A 22,861-nucleotide genomic window follows, 5' to 3' on the forward strand; every position below is an offset into this window, starting at 1 on the left:
TCGACACAAACACATTTTTCCTTTTTTTTTCTTTTCCAGGAACCTTCTTCTCCATATCTCTTGTTATTTAAATTACTTAATTTATATAATTAAGATAGATTTTGTTAAAACTTTTTTCAATATATATATATATATATATATATATATATATATAAAATATTACAATTTCTAAAAAGGTTCTCTATTGTTAATTTTGATATGCCAAATAAAACATGTATTACAACAAGTAAAATAATAAATTAGTAATTATGATTTTTTTTCTTCAAAAATAATAGGATAAGTAGAATATCATTTTTAAAAAAGAAGAGAAAAAAAGGATGATAAATTAGCGAAAAAAAACCAGTCACACCTTTCCCCTTACTAGAGCACATCGACGACCAACGAAGCAGACAGCCGGAGCTATGGTACTGCACTGCTGCTTCACCGGAACTACCCTCCATTCCCTCAAACTTGCTACAATTCCTTACTTCTCCAGAACCCTAACCTCTCGTCTAACGCCTTACTATCCAAGGTCTCTGTTCCCTCTTGCCGTTAGATCCCTTTCTGCCGCCGCCGTCGTCCAAACTGACGCCACCTCCACAGACGAGTATCAAGGTAATTTTATATTGACGTTTTTTTTTAGTTTAGTTTTGTTTTATTAATATACTAAATTTTGCGGCGGTGAATATAGTAGTGAAGCCTCAATGGAAAGCTGCAATTGATTTCAAGTGGATAAGAGATAATAAGGAGTCAGTTGCGGTTAATATTAAGAATAGGAACTCCAATGCCAATCTGGAGCTTGTTCTTCAGCTCTACGAGAAGTTGCTCAATGTTCAGAAGGTCAATTTTCTATCTCACTTGTTCACTCTTTTGAAGATAAAGTCTCAGCCTTTCCATATTTTGTATCTATCTTCAAAATTCATAATTTAGTTAGTTCAATTTGTTAAATTGAAAATGTAATTTAAGTCGAACTTTTAGCCAAAGGATTCTGAGCATTAGCTAATGCACTTCGCGAACACTTAACATTTTAGGGACATATACCCATATTATCTGTTTGAAAACCTTCACTAGGAGTATGATCATTTCTCTTTTGATTCTGTTATGAATGGGCCGAGACCAGTTATAGCAAAGCAGGTCAATACCATATTAAGCGGTTATGTTTGGTATCCAGGTTAATAAATAGCACATTCAAGGGAAAATAGGTTTATGGAAATTGTTAAGAAAAGAGTATGTTTCCTCTCATCTCCATTCTAAGTGTCTAAGCTTCTCATCCCCTTCTATCTATCTCTGTAATTTCTGATCTTCTTCCCCTTTGATTAACATTCTCAGTTTCGTTTTAAGGATCGTTAGCTGTTACTTGCTTGTTGTTTCCATTTCTCAATTGTATTTTGTGTTCTCAGTGATTAAAATATATATCCTTGTGGTGTGGTAACGTGAGTTGTGACATTGGTGCTTTCATTGTTCATACTCCATTTAGAGAATTAATGACAAATAGAATATAAATGGAAGAGATTGTATAATAATTTTGATCAATACTTGTCTCCTTCCACTCAAGAGCATATTACCGTGCCAACCATTTAACCTTTTGATGACTTTAGCCACCATACTCTCAAAGTAACTAAGTTTTTTTGCACCAATATAAATAGGACATCCAAGATAAGTAAACGAGAAGCATTTATCTAGAAAACCAGTGCAAGATCTTAATCTATTAATTCTATAAGCACATGTTTTAAGAGCAGTGAGGAAAAGACTCATATCCTTGTTAACCAGTTGAGCGACAATCTTTCATAATCCTAATTTGTTTCATAATGAGCTCAATAGATTCACTTTAACACTCTAAAAATCACAATATCATCCGCACATGCAAGGTGAGTAATTTGAGGTCCATTCTTGTGCATGGAGAAAGGAATAAAATTATCATTTTGCAAAAGGTTATTGAGAGATCTAGAAAGTACCTCGGCAGCGATAATAAACAATGAAGGAGAAATGGGATCACCTTGTTTGAGACCACGGGTTGACTTAAAAAAACCATGTCTACTACCATTTATAATCACAAAGTACCACACATCATAAATGCTTCTCCAGATTAGATCAATCCAATCATTATTAAAGCCAAACTTGTTAAGAATCTTTTTTTAAAAATGACCACAACATCCTATCATAAGTTTTAGCTATATCTAACTTTACAAAAAATTGCCACCTTTGTTAATTTTTGAGATTCCATGGATGATTTCCTCTATGAGCATAACATTGTCAATGATTAGTCTTCCCGAAACAAAGACCGCTTTGGTTTTCAGGAACAAGATCAGTCAAGAGGGGGTTAAGGCGTTAAGCCCGTTGGACAGAATTTTGGAAACAATTTTATTGGTGTAATTGCTCAAGCTAATAGGTCTAAGATCAGCAAAACTACTAGGGGAGTCCACTTTAGGAATGTCAAGCAAGAAAAGTATGAGTAAATAATTTAGTCAGACTCCTGAGCTTAAAAAAATCATGCACAAAAGCAATTATATCAGTTTTAATGATATCCCGACAAGTTTGAAAGAATTTACGATTGAAGACATCAGGGCAAGAAGAGCTGTCACTATTCATACTAAAGACCACAACTTTGATCTCAGTTTCTTCAGGTACTTTGGTCAGTATGATGTTGTCTTCATTGGTGATCATTTCAGGAATGCAACTAATCAACCTGTTATTACCTTCTTTATGATTTAGGTTGAACCGTTCAAGCAGCTTTGCCAATAGTGTCATCTCCCTGCACCCATATTCCTCTGAGATTTTTGATTCTATGGATATGTAATCTCCTCCTTCTATTTCTAAGCACACTGTGGAAGTACTTGGTATTTTTATCGCCATCCTTAAACCAGTGTAGCTGAGTTTTCTGTCTCATCATAATATCTTGCATATTCATCCATCTTAAGTACTCATCATAGCCTTCATTTAAATCTTTCCTACCTTGTTCAGTGTTGTAATTGATATCAATCTCTTTCAGGAGCTCCATCTTTGTCTCCCACTCTTTAACTTGAGTATTAACATCACCAATATTGTGTTTTGACCCGGTGTTTTGGACGGCGAGAGGCGACAAAGGCCTGCCTCGCCATGCGGCGAGGGGAGCGGCAAGGCGCTTGCCTTTTTGAATAAAGGCGCCAATTAATACCAAAAATTAAAAATATTTAATTGCATATTTTATCCAAAATCTTAATAGTAATAACACATATTAGCAAATATTCAATTCAAAAACCAATAGTAGATACTAAAAAGTCTAAAACTTTAAAGACCATATAATTCAAAATACAATAAACTAAAACATTAAAAGTCTATTCTTCTTCAAAATTATCCAACTCTTGAAGATCAAAATCCTCTACATCATTATATTGCTCTTCATCTTCTTCCTCCACGTATTCTTCATCAATTAGTGTTTGATTCCTACTTGAAGATGAACTTGTAGATGTACTTTCTACTCCTTTGCCCTTGTCAAGTGCTCTTGATCTTGAAGAAAGTCCCCTAAGATAATAGATATTCTCATCCGCTCCAATTGCCGTAGCAACACTACCCCAAGTAAGATCATCATCCTCATATACTAGTTCATCATCTTGATCTTCGGGGCATCCAACTAACCATTCATTTGAATTATCAATGTTATCCAAGCGAATTGGATCAATAAGATCACGAGCATCATAACGACGTTTCAATGTTCTATTGTACTTGATGTACACTAGATCATTAAGACGCGATAGTGTTAGCCTATTCCTCTTTTTGGAATGAATCTGTGCATAAGTTATTGATATTAGCTAATAGATATTGATAATAATATAATATGGAAATTAGGATATAAATTTTTTACTTACGTGTTCAAACACACTCCAATTTCGCTCACATCCGGATGAGCTACAAGTTAGGATTAATATTTTCATGGCAAACTTTTGCAAGTTTGGTTTTTCACTACCAAATAGTGACCACCATTCAACTATAATAAAATAAATTTAAAGGTTAGTGACTATAAATAAGTCAAATAATTTAAGTAAGAATGTAAGATCAACCCCACTTACCCGGTGACCTTGTGTCTCTAGCACTTTTAGCCGAACCACAACCAAATAGTCCATCTGCCATTTTGTACCTAGGAAGCTCAGCGACTAGTGAATCTTGTATTGTTGTATCATGGACCAACTTCTCAACACATGCATAATACTCGGTCCACAAAGTCTGTGCTATAGTTCCCTCTTCTTGAGCTTTATAATATAATCTTGGGTTCAAAACATGGCTTGCAGCATGCAAAGGCCGATAGAGTTGTTCTGACCACCTTGCATCAATAATTTGAAACACTTTCTCATATTGCTTCTTAACTCCATGAAAACCATGTGCAATAACTTCTTTCGCTCTATCCAGTGATATGAAAGGCGAGCGCCTCATCGCCTTTCATCACTGAGGCGAGGCGAGATCAGAAAGGCGACGTATGGCGACGTAATGGCGACAGCAAAGGCGCCACCTTTTTATTTAAATTTTTTAAAAATGTTTGACTTAACAATATTAGTCAAAATTAGGGCTTTTTTTATACTTTTGAAATCTGTTGCTGCTCCGTCGCGACTCCCCTCGCTCTCTTCTCCCTCGCGACTTTCTTCTCCCCTTGCGACTCTATTCTCCCTCGCGACTCTCTTCTCCCTCGCTCTCTTCTCCCTCGCGACTCTCTACTGCGAGTTGTTGGCTTGCTGCTGCCTGCTGCTGTCTGCTGAAGACCTGAGGTATATCGTATACCTCTTTTTTCTGTTCTTTTTCTTCATAAAAAACTATGTCTGCTGATGGCCTTTCAGTTCTGTATTTTTCCTTCCAGTCATCAGACTCATCAGTGATGAGTGATGACTGCTTTGTTTTTCTCCTATTCAGGATTCACTGCTTTCAGTGCTTACTGCCTCAGCCTTACTGCGTATTGACTATTGACTGCCTATAATTTTTAAAAAAAAAATCTTTCCAGTTTCCTAATTATTTATTCCTAAATAGTGAATTGATTGAATTCAATAACCAATGGCGGAGTTAGCAAAAAGAGGGACATTGGATGGAATTATGGCACTCAAGGAGCGACGAAAGATTCGGTTAATTGTAACTTTTGTGGGAGTACTTTTAATGGTGGAATAACTCGACACAAACAACATTTAGTGGGTGGTTACAAGAATGTTAAACAATGTACCGCTTGTCCGTTGGAGATTAGAGAAGAAGTAAGGGCTTATATGCAAAACAAGATCGCTAATAATCCCAAATTTCAAGTGAGGTAGCCGGAAGAATATATTGATATTGATGATCTTGATCAAATAGATGATTATGAGGAAACGATGCCTCCCTCCAAAACTCAAAAGATATCTTCTAGTGGAGGTGCATCATCCACCGCACGGAATGTGACGAAAGGCCCTTTGAATCTCTATTTTTCACAGAAATCAACACAAAATGGAGGAGGAATTGATGAAACAAAGAAAATACTAAGAGAGTGTGCGGTAAGTGCTTTTGCAATTTGGATGTATGATGCGGGGCTCCCTTTTGATTGCGTCAATCACAAATTATTTGATAAATTTATTGAGGCGGTAGGAAAACATGGCCCTGGAATGAAGCCTCCTACATTCCATGAAGTTAGAGCCACTCACCTAAAAAAAAGAGGTGGAGAAAGTAGAAAAAATTGTTGATGAGCATAAAGTGCAATGAACAAAGTTTGGATGTTCCATTATGATGGACAAATGGACGGCACGAAATGGTAAAATGATCATCAATATTTTGGTTAATTCTCCAATCGGTAGTGTATTTCTTGGTTCTATTGATGCTAGCAATGAATCTACCGATTCCACCAAAATGTACATGTTATTTGAAAACACTATTGAAAGACATGTTTCCGCCGTGGATGCGGAAGGCCATCCTAACAATAAGGTCTTCCCTGTCTCGGGAAAGGATTCTCCCCTCTTCTTCCAGGGTTTGAATTTGGTCAAGGAGCTGTTGAATGTGTTGTTCCACCAGCTCCGGAAAAACAGCAGGCACATGCTCTAAAAAAGCATGAAGCGTTTGCTGACGTTCGCGCCTTTCATTTTCAACATTTAGAATTCTTTGATTAATTTGAGAAAGTCTTTCAGTGGTAGCTGGATCCATATCTCCCTTTGCTTGACTACCTACTCCGCCTTTTTATCAGATTTCATTGTACTGCTAGTCGTTGTTATTCCCCGCTAACGAGTTTATCTGCAGTTCGCAATCATGCTTTATTCCCCTTTCAAGTTGGAAAAAAGAAGTAAGACCCGTGTGAAGCTTTAGTTTCGTTACCGTCCAGAGCTCCAAGCCCTTTGATTCTGTTTTATCTTAGTTAAACTCGTTAGCGGAGAATAACAACGACTAGCAGTACGATGAAATCTAATAAAAAGGCGGAGTAGGTAGTCAAGCAAAGGGAGATATGGATCCAGCTACCACTGAAAGACTTTCTCAAATTAATCAAAGAATTCTAAATGTTGAAAATGAAAGGCGCGAACGTCAGCAAACGCTTCATGCTTTTTTAGAGCATGTGCCTGCTGTTTTTCCGGAGCTGGTGGAACAACGCATCCAACAACTCCTTAACCAAATTCAAACCCTGGAAGAAGAGGGGAGGACCCTTTCCCGAGACAGGGAAGACCTTATTGTTAGGATGGCCTTCCGCATCCGCGGCGGAAACATATCTTTCAATAGTGTTTTCAAATAACATGTACATTTTGGTGGAATCGGTAAATTCATTGCTAGCATCAATAGAACCAAGAAACACACTACCGATTGGAGAATTAACCAAAATATTGATGATCATTTTACCATTTCGTGCCGTCCATTTGTCCATCATAATGGAACATCCAAACTTTGTTCATTGCACTTTATGCTCATCAACAATTTTTTCTACTTTCTCCACCTCTTTTTTTTAGGTGAGTGGCTCTAACTTCATGGAATGTAGGAGGCTTCATTCCGGGGCCATGTTTTCCTACCGCCTCAATAAATTTATCAAATGATTTGTGATTGACGCAATCAAAAGGGAGCCCCGCATCATACATCCAAATTGCAAAAGCACTTACCGCACGCTCTCTTAGTATTTTCTTTGTTTCATCAATTCCTCCTCCTTTTTGTGTTGATTTCTGTGAAAAATAGAGATTCAAAGGGCCTTTCGTCACATTCCGTGCGGTGGATGATGCACCTCCACTAGAAGATATCTTTTGAGTTTTGGAGGGAGGCATCGTTTCCTCATAATCATCTATTTGATCAAGATCATCAATATCAATATATTCTTCCGGCTACCTCACTTGAAATTTGGGATTATTAGCGATCTTGTTTTGCATATAAGCCCTTACTTCTTCTCTAATCTCCAACGGACAAGCGGTACATTGTTTAACATTCTTGAAACCACCCACTAAATGTTGTTTGTGTCGAGTTATTCCACCATTAAAAGTACTCCCACAAAAGTTACAATTAATCAAATCTTTCGTCGCTCCTTGAGTGCCATAATTCCATCCAATGTCCCTCTTTTTGCTAGCTCCGCCATTGGTTATTGAATTCAATCAATTCACTATTTAGGAATAAATAATTAGGAAACTGGAAAGATTTTTTTTTTAAAAATTATAGGCAGTCAATAGTCAATACGCAGTAAGGCTGAGGCAGTAAGCAGTGAATACTGAATAGGAGAAAAACAAAGCAGTCATCACTCATCACTGATGAGTCTGATGACTGGAAGGAAAAATACAGAACTGAAAGGCCATCAACAGACATAGTCTTTTATGAAGAAAAAGAACAGAAAAAAGAGGTATACGATATACCTCAGGTCTTCAGCAGACAGCAGCAGGCAGCAGCAAGCCAACAACTCGCAGCAGTAGAGAGTCGCGAGGGAGCATCAACAGAATTCAAAAGTACAAAAAAAGCCCTAATTTTGACTAATATTGGTAAGTCAAACATTTTTAAAAAATTTAAATAAAAAGGCGGCGCCTTTGCTGTCGCCATTACGTCGCCTTTCTGATCTCGCATCGCCTCAGTGATGAAAGGCGATGAGGCCTCGCCAAAGGCGATGAGGCACTCGCCTTTCATATCACTGTTTTGACCAACGACTAAGTGTTTTACCAAGCCGGTTTAGCTTAATTGCTAGAGTCCATTTAGAATTTCCCCTGACCTCCTCATTCCAGGATTTTACACAGTTGTCATAACATTAGGCCGATCCACCCAAAAGTTGAGGACTTTAAAGTATCTGATGTTGATGTTGTTCTGCTGATCATTGTGGCACTTGACTAGTAAAGGTCTATGGTCAGAGCCAGACCTCGATAGGTGCCTTACACTATTGTGTTGGAACTTAAGGTTCCAATCATCATTGATTAGAACTCTATCTAGTCTCATCCGTATTCTCTTACTAGGCCTCCGGTAGTTGCACCAAGTCTATTTTGAGACCACATGCTTCTATACAATTGATGAACTCCATACTCTTGCTCATTCTATGTGGTATGTCTCCTAATTTCTCATCAGGATTCATAATTACATTAAAGTCTCCACCCATACACCAAGGACCATCGACATATGTACTAGTATCCATCAGGCTGAACCAAAGATCTTCCCTTTCTACTAGTGTACATTTTGCATAAACGACCGTCACAAAAGTGCCATTGTCAATGGGAGAGTCTTTAAGCTTCAGAGTCAATTATTATCTGTAATACCTTCAGTATGGTCAGTCATTCCAAAAGCACCATATTTGTCCATTAGCATTGGACATACAATGCTGGAATCCTACACAACTCTTATAACTATTGATCTTGTTCATATTACTAAATGGCTCATATATAGCAACAAAGGCCACTTTTTTTTTTTTTTAATGAAGTAGATTCATTTCAAGGCATCAAGAAGATGCAAGCTTTACAAGGATAGAACAGTTAAGCTCACAAAAAAAGGATTTGTAGCCTCTTTCTAAGCTATAGAGATAAAAAAATCCAAGAAGAGTTCTAAATTATTTCCAGGGGTCAACTTGGACCAACTAAAAAGGCTAACTAGACATCTGCCTTGCAAAAGATTTCTAGAAGTTAAAATTCCATCAAAACATATTTTGTTCCTCAGTCCATGAACACCAAAAGATAGCACCAGGGATCATCATCGACATACTCTTGATGGCTTTGTCAACTTCCCGTGAACTCCAACTTTCAAGAGCATCCCTAACAGGGAAAGGCATGACCCAGGAAAGACCAGAAAAGCAACAAAACATATTCCAGAGGTCTGAGGTAGCTGAGTAGTGCAGCAGCAAGTGGTTGACACTTTCTGTGTGCTTGTGGCAGAAATAGCATCGGTTAGCAAGCTGGAATTTCCTTTTGGAGAGATTATGAGGCACGAGTTATCCTGTGTGAGCAATGGCCACTTTATTAATGTTGACTAGAATTTTGAGTCTGTGACATGATTTTTTTCCTCACCCCTCTAATATTCCAGAAGATTGCACTAATCATGGATTAACGAAGGTGGAGGGACACTTTGTCTTTGACTTTTCCGCTTTTACAAGGTATAGATCTCTTCTTTGTGTGTTTTCCCTTTTCTCTTTCTTTGGCTCTGCCTCTTCTGTCAGTAGAAAAAAACTTTCTTTGTCTTTGAGCAGTGTCTTGAAGCTTGTCACATATGTCTGTTCTATATTCAAAAGAGTCTTCTGATAGAGTGTGGAGTCTCCAAAGTTCCTGTATTTCTTCCTGCCTCTTGGTTCATTTCTGAATAATTGTACGATTTCACGACTTCTATCCTTGTTCGTATTGTCGATTGCTTTGGATTCCATGGAGTTCTCTTCCCTGTTCTGTTTCTTTGCAGCTTCATTGTCTATGGTATCACACTTCATATCCACACACAAGTTGATAGGCCCAACATTCTTAATTTCAGATGGGAGACTTGGAGATTGAATTTCTCTTTTCTCAACTTCTTGTTCATCAATATGCCCATTATCTTGAGGAGAGTTCCTTTCTCTGTTCAAAAGTTGTTCAATCAGTGTCATTAACAATAGTTTCCTTTGTCTGGCTATCAATTGTTTGTTCTTGTACGTGTTTTGAACTGTTCTCCTGTTCCTTTTGCTCTTCTTCACCAGTACTTCCCTTTATGTTCTTGTTCATCTGACCATCTATAGCAATTTTAGTCTTTTTGTATTTTCTCATCTTTGTAGGAGGTGCTAATGCTTTAAAGAGGACAACGTTCTCTTCTTGAGGCATTTTCTGAGTTTTGTGATTGCTTTTGTTCTTTCTATTGTTTTCTTGAGTTTCCTCGATTCTCTGTTGTTCTCCTTGATTTTCTTCAGCTGACCTTGTTCTCTTCATATTGCTCTCATGTTTTTCATTGTCAACAATAGTGGTAGCCTCTTATTTATCATTTTTGTTATTCTTGTTTCCTGATTAACCTTATTTTGTACAGAACTTTCTGAATAATATTTTCACCCTTATCTTTATCACCATGATCAGTCTCGTCCTTTTTCTTGTTACCATTATTCCTTTCCTTTTGTTTTTCAACTTCCTTGATATTTTCTCTTTCCAAGATTTGACACTCTTTGACATAGTGTCGGATTTTTTGGCAGTGTTTGCAATATTTGGGAACACCCTCATATTCCGATTTTTGCACATAACCGTTAAGAGGAGCATCATCGCATTCAAGTCCAACCCAAACACTTTCCGGAAGTGTTCTAAGTAAATCTACCTCTACCCTAATTTAGCCATACTCAACCTAGTACGCCCATTAGTGGCAGCATCCAGAGTAGGAGGAGTTCCAACAGAGTACAATAATCGTTTATATAATGCCAAGTATGTAAGTGAAAGGGTAAACCTGGTAGAAGAATCCATGCTGGAGCTATTGGTAGATCTTTTTCTGGTTTGAAGTCAGTAGACCATTTTTGTAACCACATCTGTGCCTCATCGATCTCAGTTATGCGCTTAAACCAAACTGATTTGAAGTCCTCTTCATTTGTCAGGTCAATGAAAACATTGTAGTTGTCGAAAACACCAATTTTTGCAGAACCCTTAATCTGAATTTTTTCTTAAAATTGGGACCTGATTTGTCAATTCGGGTCGGGTTCCTACACACAATTGTGTATCGACACTCATCAGCCATTACTCCATAATACTCAGAAGCTTTGAAGATCACAGCCGGCATTCCATTATTGGCGGAGTGTCGAGCTTGGACCTTTTCCCTTCCCTGTAGAATTGTAGTCGAAGGATGAGTAGGGTTTGTTGCTGGAGCAGTAATTGTACTAGCATATGGTTGTTTCTCTGAGATTCCTTCTGTCATAGCATTTACCCCTCGAAGAGGGTGATTCCCTCCTTGCGGACGCGCCAGAAGATGGAGTCCCGGAGGCTCCATCAAAGGTTGACCTTGTTAGGACGCGCTTCTATTAGCCGTTAGTGAATGTTAGAAAAGTGGAGTGAGGAGAGGATTGATTGGATATATCTTAAGCAATGAAGTCCAATAGATGTGTCTGTAAAGCTACATGTCTAGGAAAGGTGTTATAGCGTTACTTCTTGTAAATTGCATTTATATTCCAGATATGATCCTGGACTCTGTAAAGATTCCTTCCTCCTGTCATCTTTCCCTCTCCTTCGCGTTACAGGATAATGATACATGACAAAAACAGGATTTCTGCTCATTACCACTGTCTTGATTATTTCAAAGTCTTTAGGGCTTTGTGTTGCATTCTTAGAGCTTCAATTTGTTCATAGAAGTAACACATTCGCATGCTTGAATTATTTTTTGTAGAACTGGTTGTTCTCAATATTAGCTAATTGTTACTCACAGATAACAGGAGGTTGAAAAGTTACGAGCAGAGAGAAATGCAGTTGCAAACAAGATGAAAGGAAAACTAGAATCCTCAGAACGCCAGAAGCTCATTGAAGAAGGTTCATTTCTTATTTTATGAACACCTTGAAGTTTTTGGTGGCTAAATTATTCATTGTGTGAATTGTATTTTTCATCAGGAAAGAATCTGAAGGAAGAACTTGTTACTTTGGAAGAAGACCTGCTAAAACTTACAGATGAACTGCAGCAAGAAGCACAATCCATACCTAATATGACACATCCAGATGTTCCATTAGGAGGGGAAGATTCTTCAACAGTCAGGAAAATGGTACTTCTGATTTGATATACACAGGTGTGCAGACCACATTGTTTTGGTCTTTCTCAAGCCTCATTTACATTCCTTGTATTTCAGGTTGGTAAGCCTGCTGAGTTTAGCTTTGCTATTAAGGACCATGTCCAGCTGGGAAAAGAGCTAGATCTGTTTGATTTTGATGCTGCAGCTGAGGTATTCTTTCTCACCCAAGGTATTTGTTTTGTAACCTAGAACTAACTTAGTGGCTGTCTATATAATCAATACAATCAATTTGTTTTGAAAACCAGTTACTTCCTCACCAAGTTAACCTTTGCATACTGGACCATGTTCTTCCCAAACTCTTTCTGCTATTGAGTTATCAAACCTAATGTTGTAGCCGCCATTGGCTTTCATACAGTTATGCCAAGCTGGTAGTAAATTGTGTTTGCTGGTTGAACGTTGGTCTGCCACTACATTTTTTTAGCAGAGTGCTTGCGTCTAAAGATCACTGGACATGATTAAGTTTGTATACCATATAGGCAAATTGACCTGCTACCACTGCTTACTTTCAGAAGATGAGTTGGTTACGGGAAATCGTGATTTAGCTTGCTTATGGTTAAGTTAAATTTGCTTTTCAGGTCAGTGGGTCAAAATTCTATTACTTGAAGAATGAAGCAGTTATTTTAGAGATGGGTCTTGTAAACTGGGCAGTTTCCGAGGCCATGAAAAGAGGTTTTACACCTCTGACAACTCCTGAGATTGTAAGGTCATCTGTGGTGGAAAAATGTGGATTTCAACCCCGTGGAACGAACACTCAGGTTTATCTTTCACTAATGTTGATGCCATTTGGATGATTTTTTCCACAATCTGTGATGTGTCCTTTTCATCTTCTGTTTGTGAACATTGCCATTGTGTCTGTAGATAGGTGTTATCACTTTGCTTGAAATCAGATTGAGAGATAACCACAAGAGCCAATTAATGGTTATCTTGTATCTTTTTTGAAGAGCATAATATCTTCTCTCTTTTTTGAACTGATTTTTGATGGTGAGGCGAAGTTTTTACTCGAACCAAGTCTTGAGCTCATGGGCGGCTCTACGCATAAAAAAATAAGGCCTTTGCCTTAGGCCCCCAAATTTTTGTCAAGAATAAATTGTGTTAAAGTTTTTATAGAAAAATTAATTATTTATAATAAAAAGTATAATTTTTTTAAATATAAATTATTTTATCCACTTTAATATCTTTTGTGGAGTACTTTGTTAAAAATGAGAATTAACAGGGATAAGTGTTATAAAGTGTATTACAAATTCTTTTTTATTTCTTATTAAATTTTAGTTTCAAGCATTACTCTAAGCAAATTAAAATGAGGTTATACCAAGTCACCAACTTTTTGAGTCAAATTCTATGGTTCTAACTCTTATCTTTATTTAATATTTATCAACTTATTACTTGTATCATTATGTTAACAATACATACAATAATTGTCTCACTTAAAGATGTTTTTCAATGTTGAGTTGATAAAATCTCACCTAAAACTAGTAACTGAAAAAAGAATATTAAGTACTAATAATTTTCATCTTAATAGTGTAATTTTTTTAAATAAATACGTATATGAAGTATATTTATATTTTAGGCCGCGAATTGAAATTTCGCTTTAGGCCCTCAATTACGTTGAGCCGCCCCTGCTTGAGCTACCAAGGTAACCCTGATTTTACTGAAAGAAGAGTTTAGTGACCTTGACATTGTTATTTGAAGCTAGAGACTTACTATCCTCCATAGTTTGGGTTTTAACTTCATATGCAGATTTATTAATTGATAATGGAGCAAGCTCTTTACATGAATCACATTCATATTCTGAAATGCAACATTTTAGTCTTTAGTTAAATGTATAACTATGTATATTTTACTTTTCTTTTTGTTCTTCGTTATATTTGTCATTTGTTCTAGGTAGGCTTTGTGATTTTTTCACTTTTTTTTGGGGCGGGGGGAGGAGAACCTGAAGCATATCATTCACTGAAATGAACTGGTTAAATTGATTTAGCTGATGAGTGATATTTTACTAAATGACTGGTAGGTGTACTCCATTGAAAATAGTGATCAGTGCCTGATTGGCACTGCTGAGATTCCAGTAGGCGGAATACATATGGACTCCATTCTGTCTGAGTCTTCATTACCATTGAAATATGTGGCGTTCTCGCATTGCTTCCGGACGGAGGCTGGTGCTGCAGGAGCTGCAACTAGGTTACTTGTGATTTCTTATCTTCCTGTCATTCTTTTCTTTTCTGTCTTCCTTTTAAAAAAATATTTTCTTTCTTCACATAATATATGATGACATATGCTATAAAAAGATAATACATATCCACGTTTTGCAACTTTCATACTTAAACTACGGGGTATTGTATTACCCTATGATGACATATGCTATAAAAAGATAATACATATCCACGTTTTGCAACTTTCATACTTAAACTACGGGGTATTGTATTACCCCAAACTACTATGTTTCCAATTTAAACCCCCCCCTGGAATGCCAAGTGGCATGGAGGAGTCACTGTACTCTCTTTGTGACATGTGAGAACTAAAATTAGGCAAAAAACAGCAGCCACATTGCATTTTCCCTCCACTTTTCGTATTAATTAGTCTTTTTCCTCATTTGTTCCTTTTTCGTATTCAATTTGCTTTGTTTTTTCTTAAGCTGAAATGTGTATGCGCGAGAAATGCACACATTAACTTAGTTTCATTCAAGAGGTTTTTTCGGAGGAAACATTGTAGTACATGGGGTAAAAATGACATCCAACAATAAGTATAGAAGTTGCTAAATGTTGAATATTTCAGGTTTTATTAATTTATTAATTCATATATAAATTCCATTAGCCCACTAAATGTATTATTTACTTTAATACCTGGGAGTTAATACCTCAGATGGTCACTCAACTTTGCACTATTCTCTCAGAAAGTCACTCAACTTTCAATTTTCCCTCAAAAGTCACTCAACTATGCACTCTTCTCTCAGAAAGTCACTCAACTTTCAATTTTCCCTCAAAAGTCACTCAACTATCCACTCTTTCCTCAGAAAGTCACTCAATCTATTAAATTATTTTTAATTAAAATTTATTGATATTAATTATTTATATAACAAACCAAAAATTTTAAAAAATAAATTAAATCATTTAGTGATCCACCCACCTAATCCGACCCATTAAAAAATATGATATGACCCATTTTATTTTATCTTTAATCCTAAATTAAATTTAGGATTAAAGATAAAATAAAATGGGTCATATCATATTTTTTAATGGGTCGGATTAGGTGGGTGGATCACTAAATGATTTAATTTATTTTTTAAAATTTTTGGTTTGTTATATAAATAATTAATATCAATAAATTTTAATTAAAAATAATTTAATAGATTGAGTGACTTTCTGAGGAAAGAGTGGATAGTTGAGTGACTTTCTGAGGAAAGAGTGGATAGTTGAGTGACTTTTGAGGGAAAATTGAAAGTTGAGTGACTTTCTGAGAGAAGAGTGCATAGTTGAGTGACTTTTGAGGGAAAATTGAAAGTTGAGTGACTTTCTGAGAGAAGAGTGCATAGTTGAGTGACTTTTGAGGGAAAATTGAAAGTTGAGTGACTTTCTGAGAGAATAGTGCAAAGTTGAGTGACCATCTGAGGTATTAACTCAATACCTGGTTGTTCTGTGATCATTTGTGCTTTAAGTTCCTAGTTTCATTGCCGAGTGTCCATCAGAAATGGAAAATCTGCTGAAAATTATATATGTGAGTACTACACAGTCATACATTTTTTTTTTCTGCATCAAGAAATTAATTACAGTGATTGGCTGCAGGGGACTTTATCGAGTTCACCAGTTCAGCAAGGTGGAAATGTTCATACTATGCCGACCAGATGAAAGCGATTCATACCATAAAGAACTCATTGAAATAGAAGAAGAGCTCTTCTCATCGCTTGGATTTCATTTCAAGTGCGAATCTTAATTCCATATATACGAGGATCAATTTATGCATGTTTGGTGAATTGGTTGATCAGTTTTGTCCACCAAACATACAGTTGTTTTTCTTTCTCCATTTCTTATAAGCAAAGCATACTGTGTGCAGGACACTGGACATGGCATCTGAGGATCTAGGTGCACCAGCATATCGTAAATTTGATGTGGAAGCCTGGATGCCAGGATTGGGCCGTTATGGTGAGGTAGGCAATGACACCAAGTCTATTTTTTTTTCCAGATGTACAATTGTCACATATTTAACGTGGAGCTGCACTGTCCATAATTTCTGCAACTATTGGATCGTTTGGATGAGCGTTTGAACAAAGCTAGAACAACTGAATCACGGCGCTACCTTAACTTGATTCTTTATTTTCTTTTAACAATATTCTAATCTGCTATGTTCTTTGTTCAACAGATATCAAGTGCATCAAATTGTACAGATTATCAAAGCCGGCGGCTGGGAATAAGATATCGCCCCGAATCATCATCATCAGCAAGTCTTAAAAAGGGCAAAAATGCAGCTCCGACACAGTTCGTTCACACACTAAATGCTACAGCATGTGCAGTTCCTCGAATGATAGTTTCCTTGCTTGAGAATTTCCAGCAAGAAGATGGCTCAGTTATTATACCAGAGCCACTGAGACCATTCATGGGCGGGCTTCAGATTATTAAACCAAAACATATACAGAACTGAAACAGGAAGCACATTTAATATTAGATTCTGTATCTTTCATCATACTTTTTCCCATCATCTTTTTCAGTAGTTTTCATGTTCAATTCGGCAGTAGATTGGACAGACGTTTAAGATGAGTTTAAGTTTATATAGAAGTTGAATATTTATTCAATTTAAAAAAAAAGTTGAATATTTATCGTCATTGGAAATTGCAGATTGGCTGTTTGTTTTGAGGTTATGGCATTCTGACATGAGTTGTTTGTTTATATATTATTTTCTACTTGGATACTAGACTTGTTAACAAAAAGATTTGAACCCATGCGCGTCTATTATTTCAGTAAAGATTGATAGCATGTTTTGTCAAGCTTTTGGAGGTTAAAAATACTTGTTTTTAAAAATTGAGGTGTTTGGCCAAACTGTTGAAAGAAAGTAAGTGTTTATCGGAGTATAGAAAGTTGTTTTTCATAAGTTAAAAATGTAGCTTTTTCCTAAAAGCACTTCTGGAAAAAATACATTCTAGAAGATTAGCCAGGTTGTGAATCATGCTGTATTCAATACTTGTCTTCGACCCCTTAATCTCTTGTTTTTACTTGCTGTTGATTAAATCATGAATTATCTTGAAAGATGATCAGTGGACAATAATAATCCTGTTGGGGGGAAAATACGTATAAAAGGCTCTACATATACAAACATATACTAATGTGACTGAAACATCTTATTGTAAATACATTTTAAACTAAACAGTTCCTGTCCCCTCTTGTGGGAAAAAAAACAAATTCTCAAACCTCTCAGTTACTAATCTGCCAGTAAGCAAATTTATCTCTGTTGTGCGCGGTGCATTCATAGTGCAAAAACTGCAGCTTCCACCTTTCTACAACTTGAGTTTGGTAACATCAATTTTCCTGGGAGGATAAGTATATGCCTCATAGTTTATTACTTGTCCCAAACTGCTTAATTTTGTAACAGTAGTAATCAAGTCAACCTGAAATTAGACAGATTTGCTGTTAAGGTTTAGCATTATGTATGCATTACCTCAACATTTTATAATCAATAATGTGTAACTAATCATGTGGACGGAAACCAAAGGGAAAGAGAGATAACGGAGAGGAAGCAATGGCACATCTTTGTGCAAATATTAGCTCTAATACGAGTAGTTGAACTGCAATGATGGTGATGCATTCACACAAATAGAAAGCTTTATCCATAGATATTGCGAAGGTCTTTTATAAGTTTAAGTAGGGAGAATATACTAGCCTCATAATCAGTTCGAGACACTGTTTCCCTGCTCCTTTGGTACTTCTGAATCCAAGGAAGAACTTCTGGATCACTGGCGAGTAGGGTCTCTGTTGCAGCTTGATCAGGACCCAAGAATGCAGACATTACTGCTAACTGCACAGAAATTGAAAATTATAGTTAGTTACTCTTACACATTCACTATAAGTATATTATAATGGGAAGAGAAAACATTACCAATTGATCTTGTTGGTAGATGCAAAACTACTTATTGACAACTGACAAAAGACATGCGTAGAAAATATAATGCATTTGTAAATTGTCATTCCTTCTATCTTTTCCCATTTCTAGTTTTTACATGGAAGTGATACTACTTGAAGAATTGTTAAAGGGATCCCAACTATGTATTCTCCAAAAGGAGATGTTACCATAACTAGGTCCAAAATGTACAAATATGTTGTTCCAAATAGTAACTACTCTTTTACCTGACGAGGGCCCAAGCCAACAGCTTTGAACTTGTCTTTCATTTCCTGCACACTTGCTTTATCCCACTGAGGCACCCTTCCCTCTGGATCAGGCTCCTGGGCATCTGACCTCCCGAATATCCTATCAAATTGGCCCCACTGTGTCCACAGAATAATACACAATCAATCCTCACCGATAACTTCCTTTTTTGGAGATATATAACCTGAAGGAACTACTTAATCGAATAACCATACAGGTACTAAATGATCGACATTTCTCTTCATCTTGCTCAGTGTTTTTACAAGTGAAGTTTCACCACGATATATAATTGACCTTTCTATTGTAACTTTAAGAATCAGAAACTGAGGTTATATTGTACTGTGCAGTATTCAGATGTGGAAAGAACATACATTAGTTTGAGCACCCTTTTGATTGCCTCTCCTCTACTGTGTTCATGGCCTCTCTCTCACGATATTTTTCTGTTATCTTGTTTTATCTTTTCAGTACGGGATCTTCAAGACATTAAGTAATAAAAAGGGGAAATCCGTGGAGTTCAAAGATAACAATGTTTCTGCACTAATCAGGGAAATTAAATACATCCAAAGAAAGCTAACCTGTCCAGTAGAACCATATGCAGAGTACAACAAAGTCCCCTTCTCTACATTACCACCACATTTGCTAATTGCAGAAGCGATAAAGGTCGATTTGACTGCACTTTGTGCTGCATCAAGCAAAAGAAACGCAAGTGACAAAATTTGCCAGCTAGGTGATAAAATTAACTGAGGGAGTTGTGACATTCAAAAGAATCCTAAAGTTATCTATCTAGGCTTATGATATTCATTAGTTTTTCTTATCAGTGCAATTTCAACTTGGGACTATATGTGGACACTAAATAACGCTATACTTGGAAATGCAGCAGAAAACAGGTAGGACAGAAGTGATTGTAGAAGATAACAGTCAATGCTAAATTTTGGTAATTGTTACATTTGAGAGGCTGCTTATAGGTGGGTACATGAGTAAATCCATCAGACCACCTCCCATCAATTTTATAAATTAAGCAAGAACATGAATTTGTTGGTAAAACTCCTCTATGGTATATTCATATTAATGATGCTTGTTTAACAGAAGCATAAAGCTAAGCATATAACAAAACTAGCATCGATCTAAAATCACTTACCAGCAAATTGGATGAGATCTGCATATGAGATTGGTCCACCTTTGGAATCTGAATCTATAACCTTCTTTGATTCCTCCAACAAATTCAAAGCAGCATCAAGCCCCTTATTTTCTGGTCTGCTGATCTCTGAGCTTCACATAGGGAATAAGGGTACAAGATAGATGAATAAAAGGCAAGGTAATATCGCGATGGTCAATCAACTTTCAGCAAAAAGAGAGATCTCATCCTATAACATGACACTTGATGCAGATAGTTAGCCAAGCTAACGAACACAGTTCATATATCCATAACATTTCCATCAAGTTTGAGTCTGTGACAGTAGCAGTCCTGAAACCTAGCAGAGAACTTAAATGCATTTGGATTGAATAAAACATGACCAGACAATGGCGAAAGCAGGATTTTCATTGAGGGATTCATAAAGTAAAAAAAATAGATGCACGAAATTCAACATCTAGTAGACATATATAAATTTTCATTTGGCAAAGGGTATTCGATGAACCCCCTTCTAGAGAGAGATTCATGATTTGTACTTTATGCATTCCTACAACGACGTCAAGTTAAAACTCAATAAGAACTGTTTTAACAGTCAAATATTTATGGATATTTAATAGATTTCTTAATATATATACAAGGTGTGAGCAAAAACTACTGGGTTTACGTGAATCCATAATTAGGCCACTCCATCCGCCCCTACCCCCTTCCTCCCCCTAGCTCCACCACTGTGACCAGAGTCTTTTTTATCCAGTTTCAACTTAAAAAACAAGAGATACAAAAATGGTACATCTCACTTCATGGGAGTATAACACTCTATCCAAGGCAATAGGTTGATGAAAAGAAAGTACCTGAAACGTATGGATCCATTGGGACCCCCGGTTTTTGTTGCCTGCAAAATATTCCTCAATTACACAAGTCTTGTACTTTTCTCAGTCAAGATAAAGGAGATAATGGTCTCTGACCTTATCATATGTTATGGCATCGTTAAGTGCTAAAGTTAGCAAGGATGGAATTATATTCGGATTTGCCTGGAAGAGAACAAAGACAAATAAAGTATAGAAAACTTTTAGAATTTGTATGTTCAACTTGAGTAATTTTAAAGATTCACCTTTATAGCATCATAAAGAGTCTGTTTGATCTTTGCTGTAAATAAAGAAAAAAGGAGCCTCAGTTCACTAAAATGAAGCATGCCAGATTTGCTTGTGAGAAGAAAATGAAGACTTTGCCTAGCTTACATTGAAAATCTGACCGCTGTCTGCGTTGTATTAAATCAGCAGCATTAGCTACTTCGATGAATGCACTCGATCTTGCTATCAAGTCCTAACAGAAATTACAGCTGAAAGTAATCATCACCTTAACACTTATATTGTTAGATGAGATATCAGTCCACATTGTAAATTTGTAAAATTTATAACTGCATATACATTTGACCACAATATAAATCTGTATAATTTATATCTACATAGACATTTGAATAGTTTTTCCAGTACTTGGTCCACAATAACTTTATCTATCTATCTTACTTAGACTACTTTGGAGGCCTCACTACTTTGAGTTTATCTGCATGTTTACTTTCTTTTTTCTTTCAAAAGATAACTTGTACTAAAATGAGTGAGTTCTTAGGAAAAAAGGTGCTGGAGATGTTTGTGCCTCCTTGAATTCTGAAAATAGAGAAAACTAATGTAGTTACCTTCAGTCAGAGAAAGAAAGTGCAGACATATATAACCTGTTAGTACTAATAATTACTCACTCCGTCCTAATTCATATGATGTAGTTTGAATTTTTCTGTTGGAGGGTTGAGAGAGCGAATGATCTTACAGCCTTTGACAGTAATCATGTTTTACATAATTTGGATCTTTAATAGGATGTATATAAGCACAGACGACCCTAGATAGTAGTGAACATTATTTTTCAGCACTATGTTGGTTTTTAATTGGAAATTCGACATTTTTACTCACTGTTAGATTGCACTATATGACAACATGTTGAAGTTCAACTCATTTCTTCTGTTGACAGTTAATGTTAACATGTTAAACACAATTGATGTTTCAAGAAGCACATTGGATGATCAATACACTGCATTGTTGAAGTTTAACTCATTTCTTCAACAAAACAATCCTGCTTAAATGGAAATAAGGGACTCACCATGCCTACTGCTGCTCCAACAGATTGAAGAATATCACGTCTATGAAAGCGATCCTCATTATTAAGCTCTGATCCAAACTTACAACAAATCATACCCTGCATTGCTCACAAACAAAAAAAGAAAATAAAAAACAGTCAATACCACTTCGGAGAGAAAAATAAATTCACTCAATTAATAGTTCTGATCTCAGAAAGTGATCTTTCTTCTTGATTTCAATTTTCGTCAACACAACAACAATAAAAAAACGACTTTCTAAGATAATAACTGTAACCATCTAAGCAATCAACTCGTACAATGGGCAACATTCAGCCCAAGCTCACAACTTCCCATCCATTCCATGACTTTTACTAACCAAAGAACTCATAAAGTTACANATAAATTCACTCAATTAATAGTTCTGATCTCAGAAAGTGATCTTTCTTCTTGATTTCAATTTTCTTCAACACAACAACTATAAAAAAACGACTTCCTAAGATAATAACTGTGATCATCTAAGAAATCAACTCGTACAATGGGCAACATTGAGCCCAACCTCACAACTTCCCATCCATTCCATGACTTGTACTAACCAAAGAACTCATAAAGTTACGATCTTTATTATGTTAGTGGCAAGAAAAACAAATGTAAGTGATCATGATAGAATAGCATGCAAGTAAAGATTTTTAAAAAACCCAATAGCATAAATTTTTTTTAAGAAAACATGAGTAAAGCTTCAGCATTTTAAAGAAGTAAGAAAATAGACAAAGAAAAGAGAGAGGATTACAGGTTGAGGAGGGTGTCTTGAGGCATTGGTAATGGAAGATGGTGAAGGAATGAATGGAACCAAAGAGGGAAGTGTTGAAGCAAAAGAGACCATTCCTTCTGTGTTGCTATTAATTTCAAGATTCTGTGTGTGCAGCACAGGGGAGAAGAAATTGAAAGATAAAAATGGTTGGAAGAGAGGATAGTGATGAGTGAGTGGGGCCTTCAAAATCTTTAGTTGTGTGTTGAAGACAATTGTGTTATCCTATCCAAACAATGCCCTTTTGCTGCCTTGCTGGTATTTGGGCTCCTTTTCTCTGTGTGTTGTAAAAGAACAAGTAAAACATCCCTTTTCACTTTATTTGAAAATCAATGTCATGCCATGAAAANTATCCTATCCAAACAA

General features: G+C 36.4%; 2 protein-coding genes across 3 annotated transcripts; one reads left to right on the top strand and one right to left on the bottom strand.

Moving 5' to 3' along the window:
- Nucleotides 1-297: 297 nt before the first annotated feature.
- On the top strand, nucleotides 298-16,948 carry LOC107018155 (serine--tRNA ligase, chloroplastic/mitochondrial). Of its 2 annotated transcripts, none has more exons than XM_015218558.2 (10): nucleotides 298-594; nucleotides 671-819; nucleotides 11,744-11,837; nucleotides 11,916-12,064; nucleotides 12,149-12,241; nucleotides 12,667-12,846; nucleotides 14,100-14,266; nucleotides 15,868-16,002; nucleotides 16,136-16,229; nucleotides 16,442-16,948. In XM_015218558.2, exons 1-10 carry the CDS (start codon nucleotides 402-404, stop codon nucleotides 16,718-16,720), a joined length of 1,533 nt encoding a protein of 510 aa, XP_015074044.1. In that variant the 5' UTR covers nucleotides 298-401; the 3' UTR covers nucleotides 16,721-16,948. The 2 variants fall into 2 exon arrangements, with proteins under 2 accessions (XP_015074044.1, XP_015074045.1); XM_015218559.2 differs by having other exon boundaries at nucleotides 331-594; nucleotides 11,737-11,837; nucleotides 16,442-16,932.
- Nucleotides 16,949-17,311: 363 nt separating this feature from the next.
- On the bottom strand, nucleotides 17,312-22,712 carry LOC107017865 (thylakoid lumenal 29 kDa protein, chloroplastic). The gene is made up of 11 exons (XM_015218144.2): nucleotides 22,478-22,712; nucleotides 21,714-21,809; nucleotides 20,804-20,888; nucleotides 20,677-20,711; nucleotides 20,531-20,596; nucleotides 20,417-20,457; nucleotides 19,575-19,705; nucleotides 19,012-19,118; nucleotides 18,418-18,555; nucleotides 17,954-18,088; nucleotides 17,312-17,681 (listed from the first exon to the last, which is right to left on the bottom strand). Exons 1-11 carry the CDS (start codon nucleotides 22,568-22,570, stop codon nucleotides 17,571-17,573), a joined length of 1,038 nt encoding a protein of 345 aa, XP_015073630.1. The 5' UTR covers nucleotides 22,571-22,712; the 3' UTR covers nucleotides 17,312-17,570.
- Nucleotides 22,713-22,861: the final 149 nt, after the last annotated feature.

This window comes from Solanum pennellii, chromosome 4 (genome assembly GCF_001406875.1).
Source record: "Solanum pennellii chromosome 4, SPENNV200".
In the NCBI taxonomy this organism is placed as follows: domain Eukaryota; kingdom Viridiplantae; phylum Streptophyta; class Magnoliopsida; order Solanales; family Solanaceae; genus Solanum; species Solanum pennellii.

Bases quoted from the DNA above. Each gene is read 5' to 3' on its own strand.
- LOC107018155 (XM_015218558.2), top strand. From the start codon at position 402: ATGGTACTGCACTGCTGCTTCACCGGAACTACCCTCCATTCCCTCAAA. The intron at 12,065-12,148 runs GTACTTCTGATT...CTTGTATTTCAG, and splicing joins CTTCAACAGTCAGGAAAATG to GTTGGTAAGCCTGCTGAGTT. The intron at 12,847-14,099 runs GTTTATCTTTCA...AATGACTGGTAG, and splicing joins CCCGTGGAACGAACACTCAG to GTGTACTCCATTGAAAATAG.
- LOC107017865 (XM_015218144.2), bottom strand. From the start codon at position 22,570: ATGGTCTCTTTTGCTTCAACACTTCCCTCTTTGGTTCCATTCATTCCT. The intron at 21,810-22,477 runs GTAATCCTCTCT...TGAGCAATGCAG, and splicing joins CAAGACACCCTCCTCAACCT to GGTATGATTTGTTGTAAGTT. The intron at 20,712-20,803 runs GTAAGCTAGGCA...CTTTATTTACAG, and splicing joins ACAGCGGTCAGATTTTCAAT to CAAAGATCAAACAGACTCTT.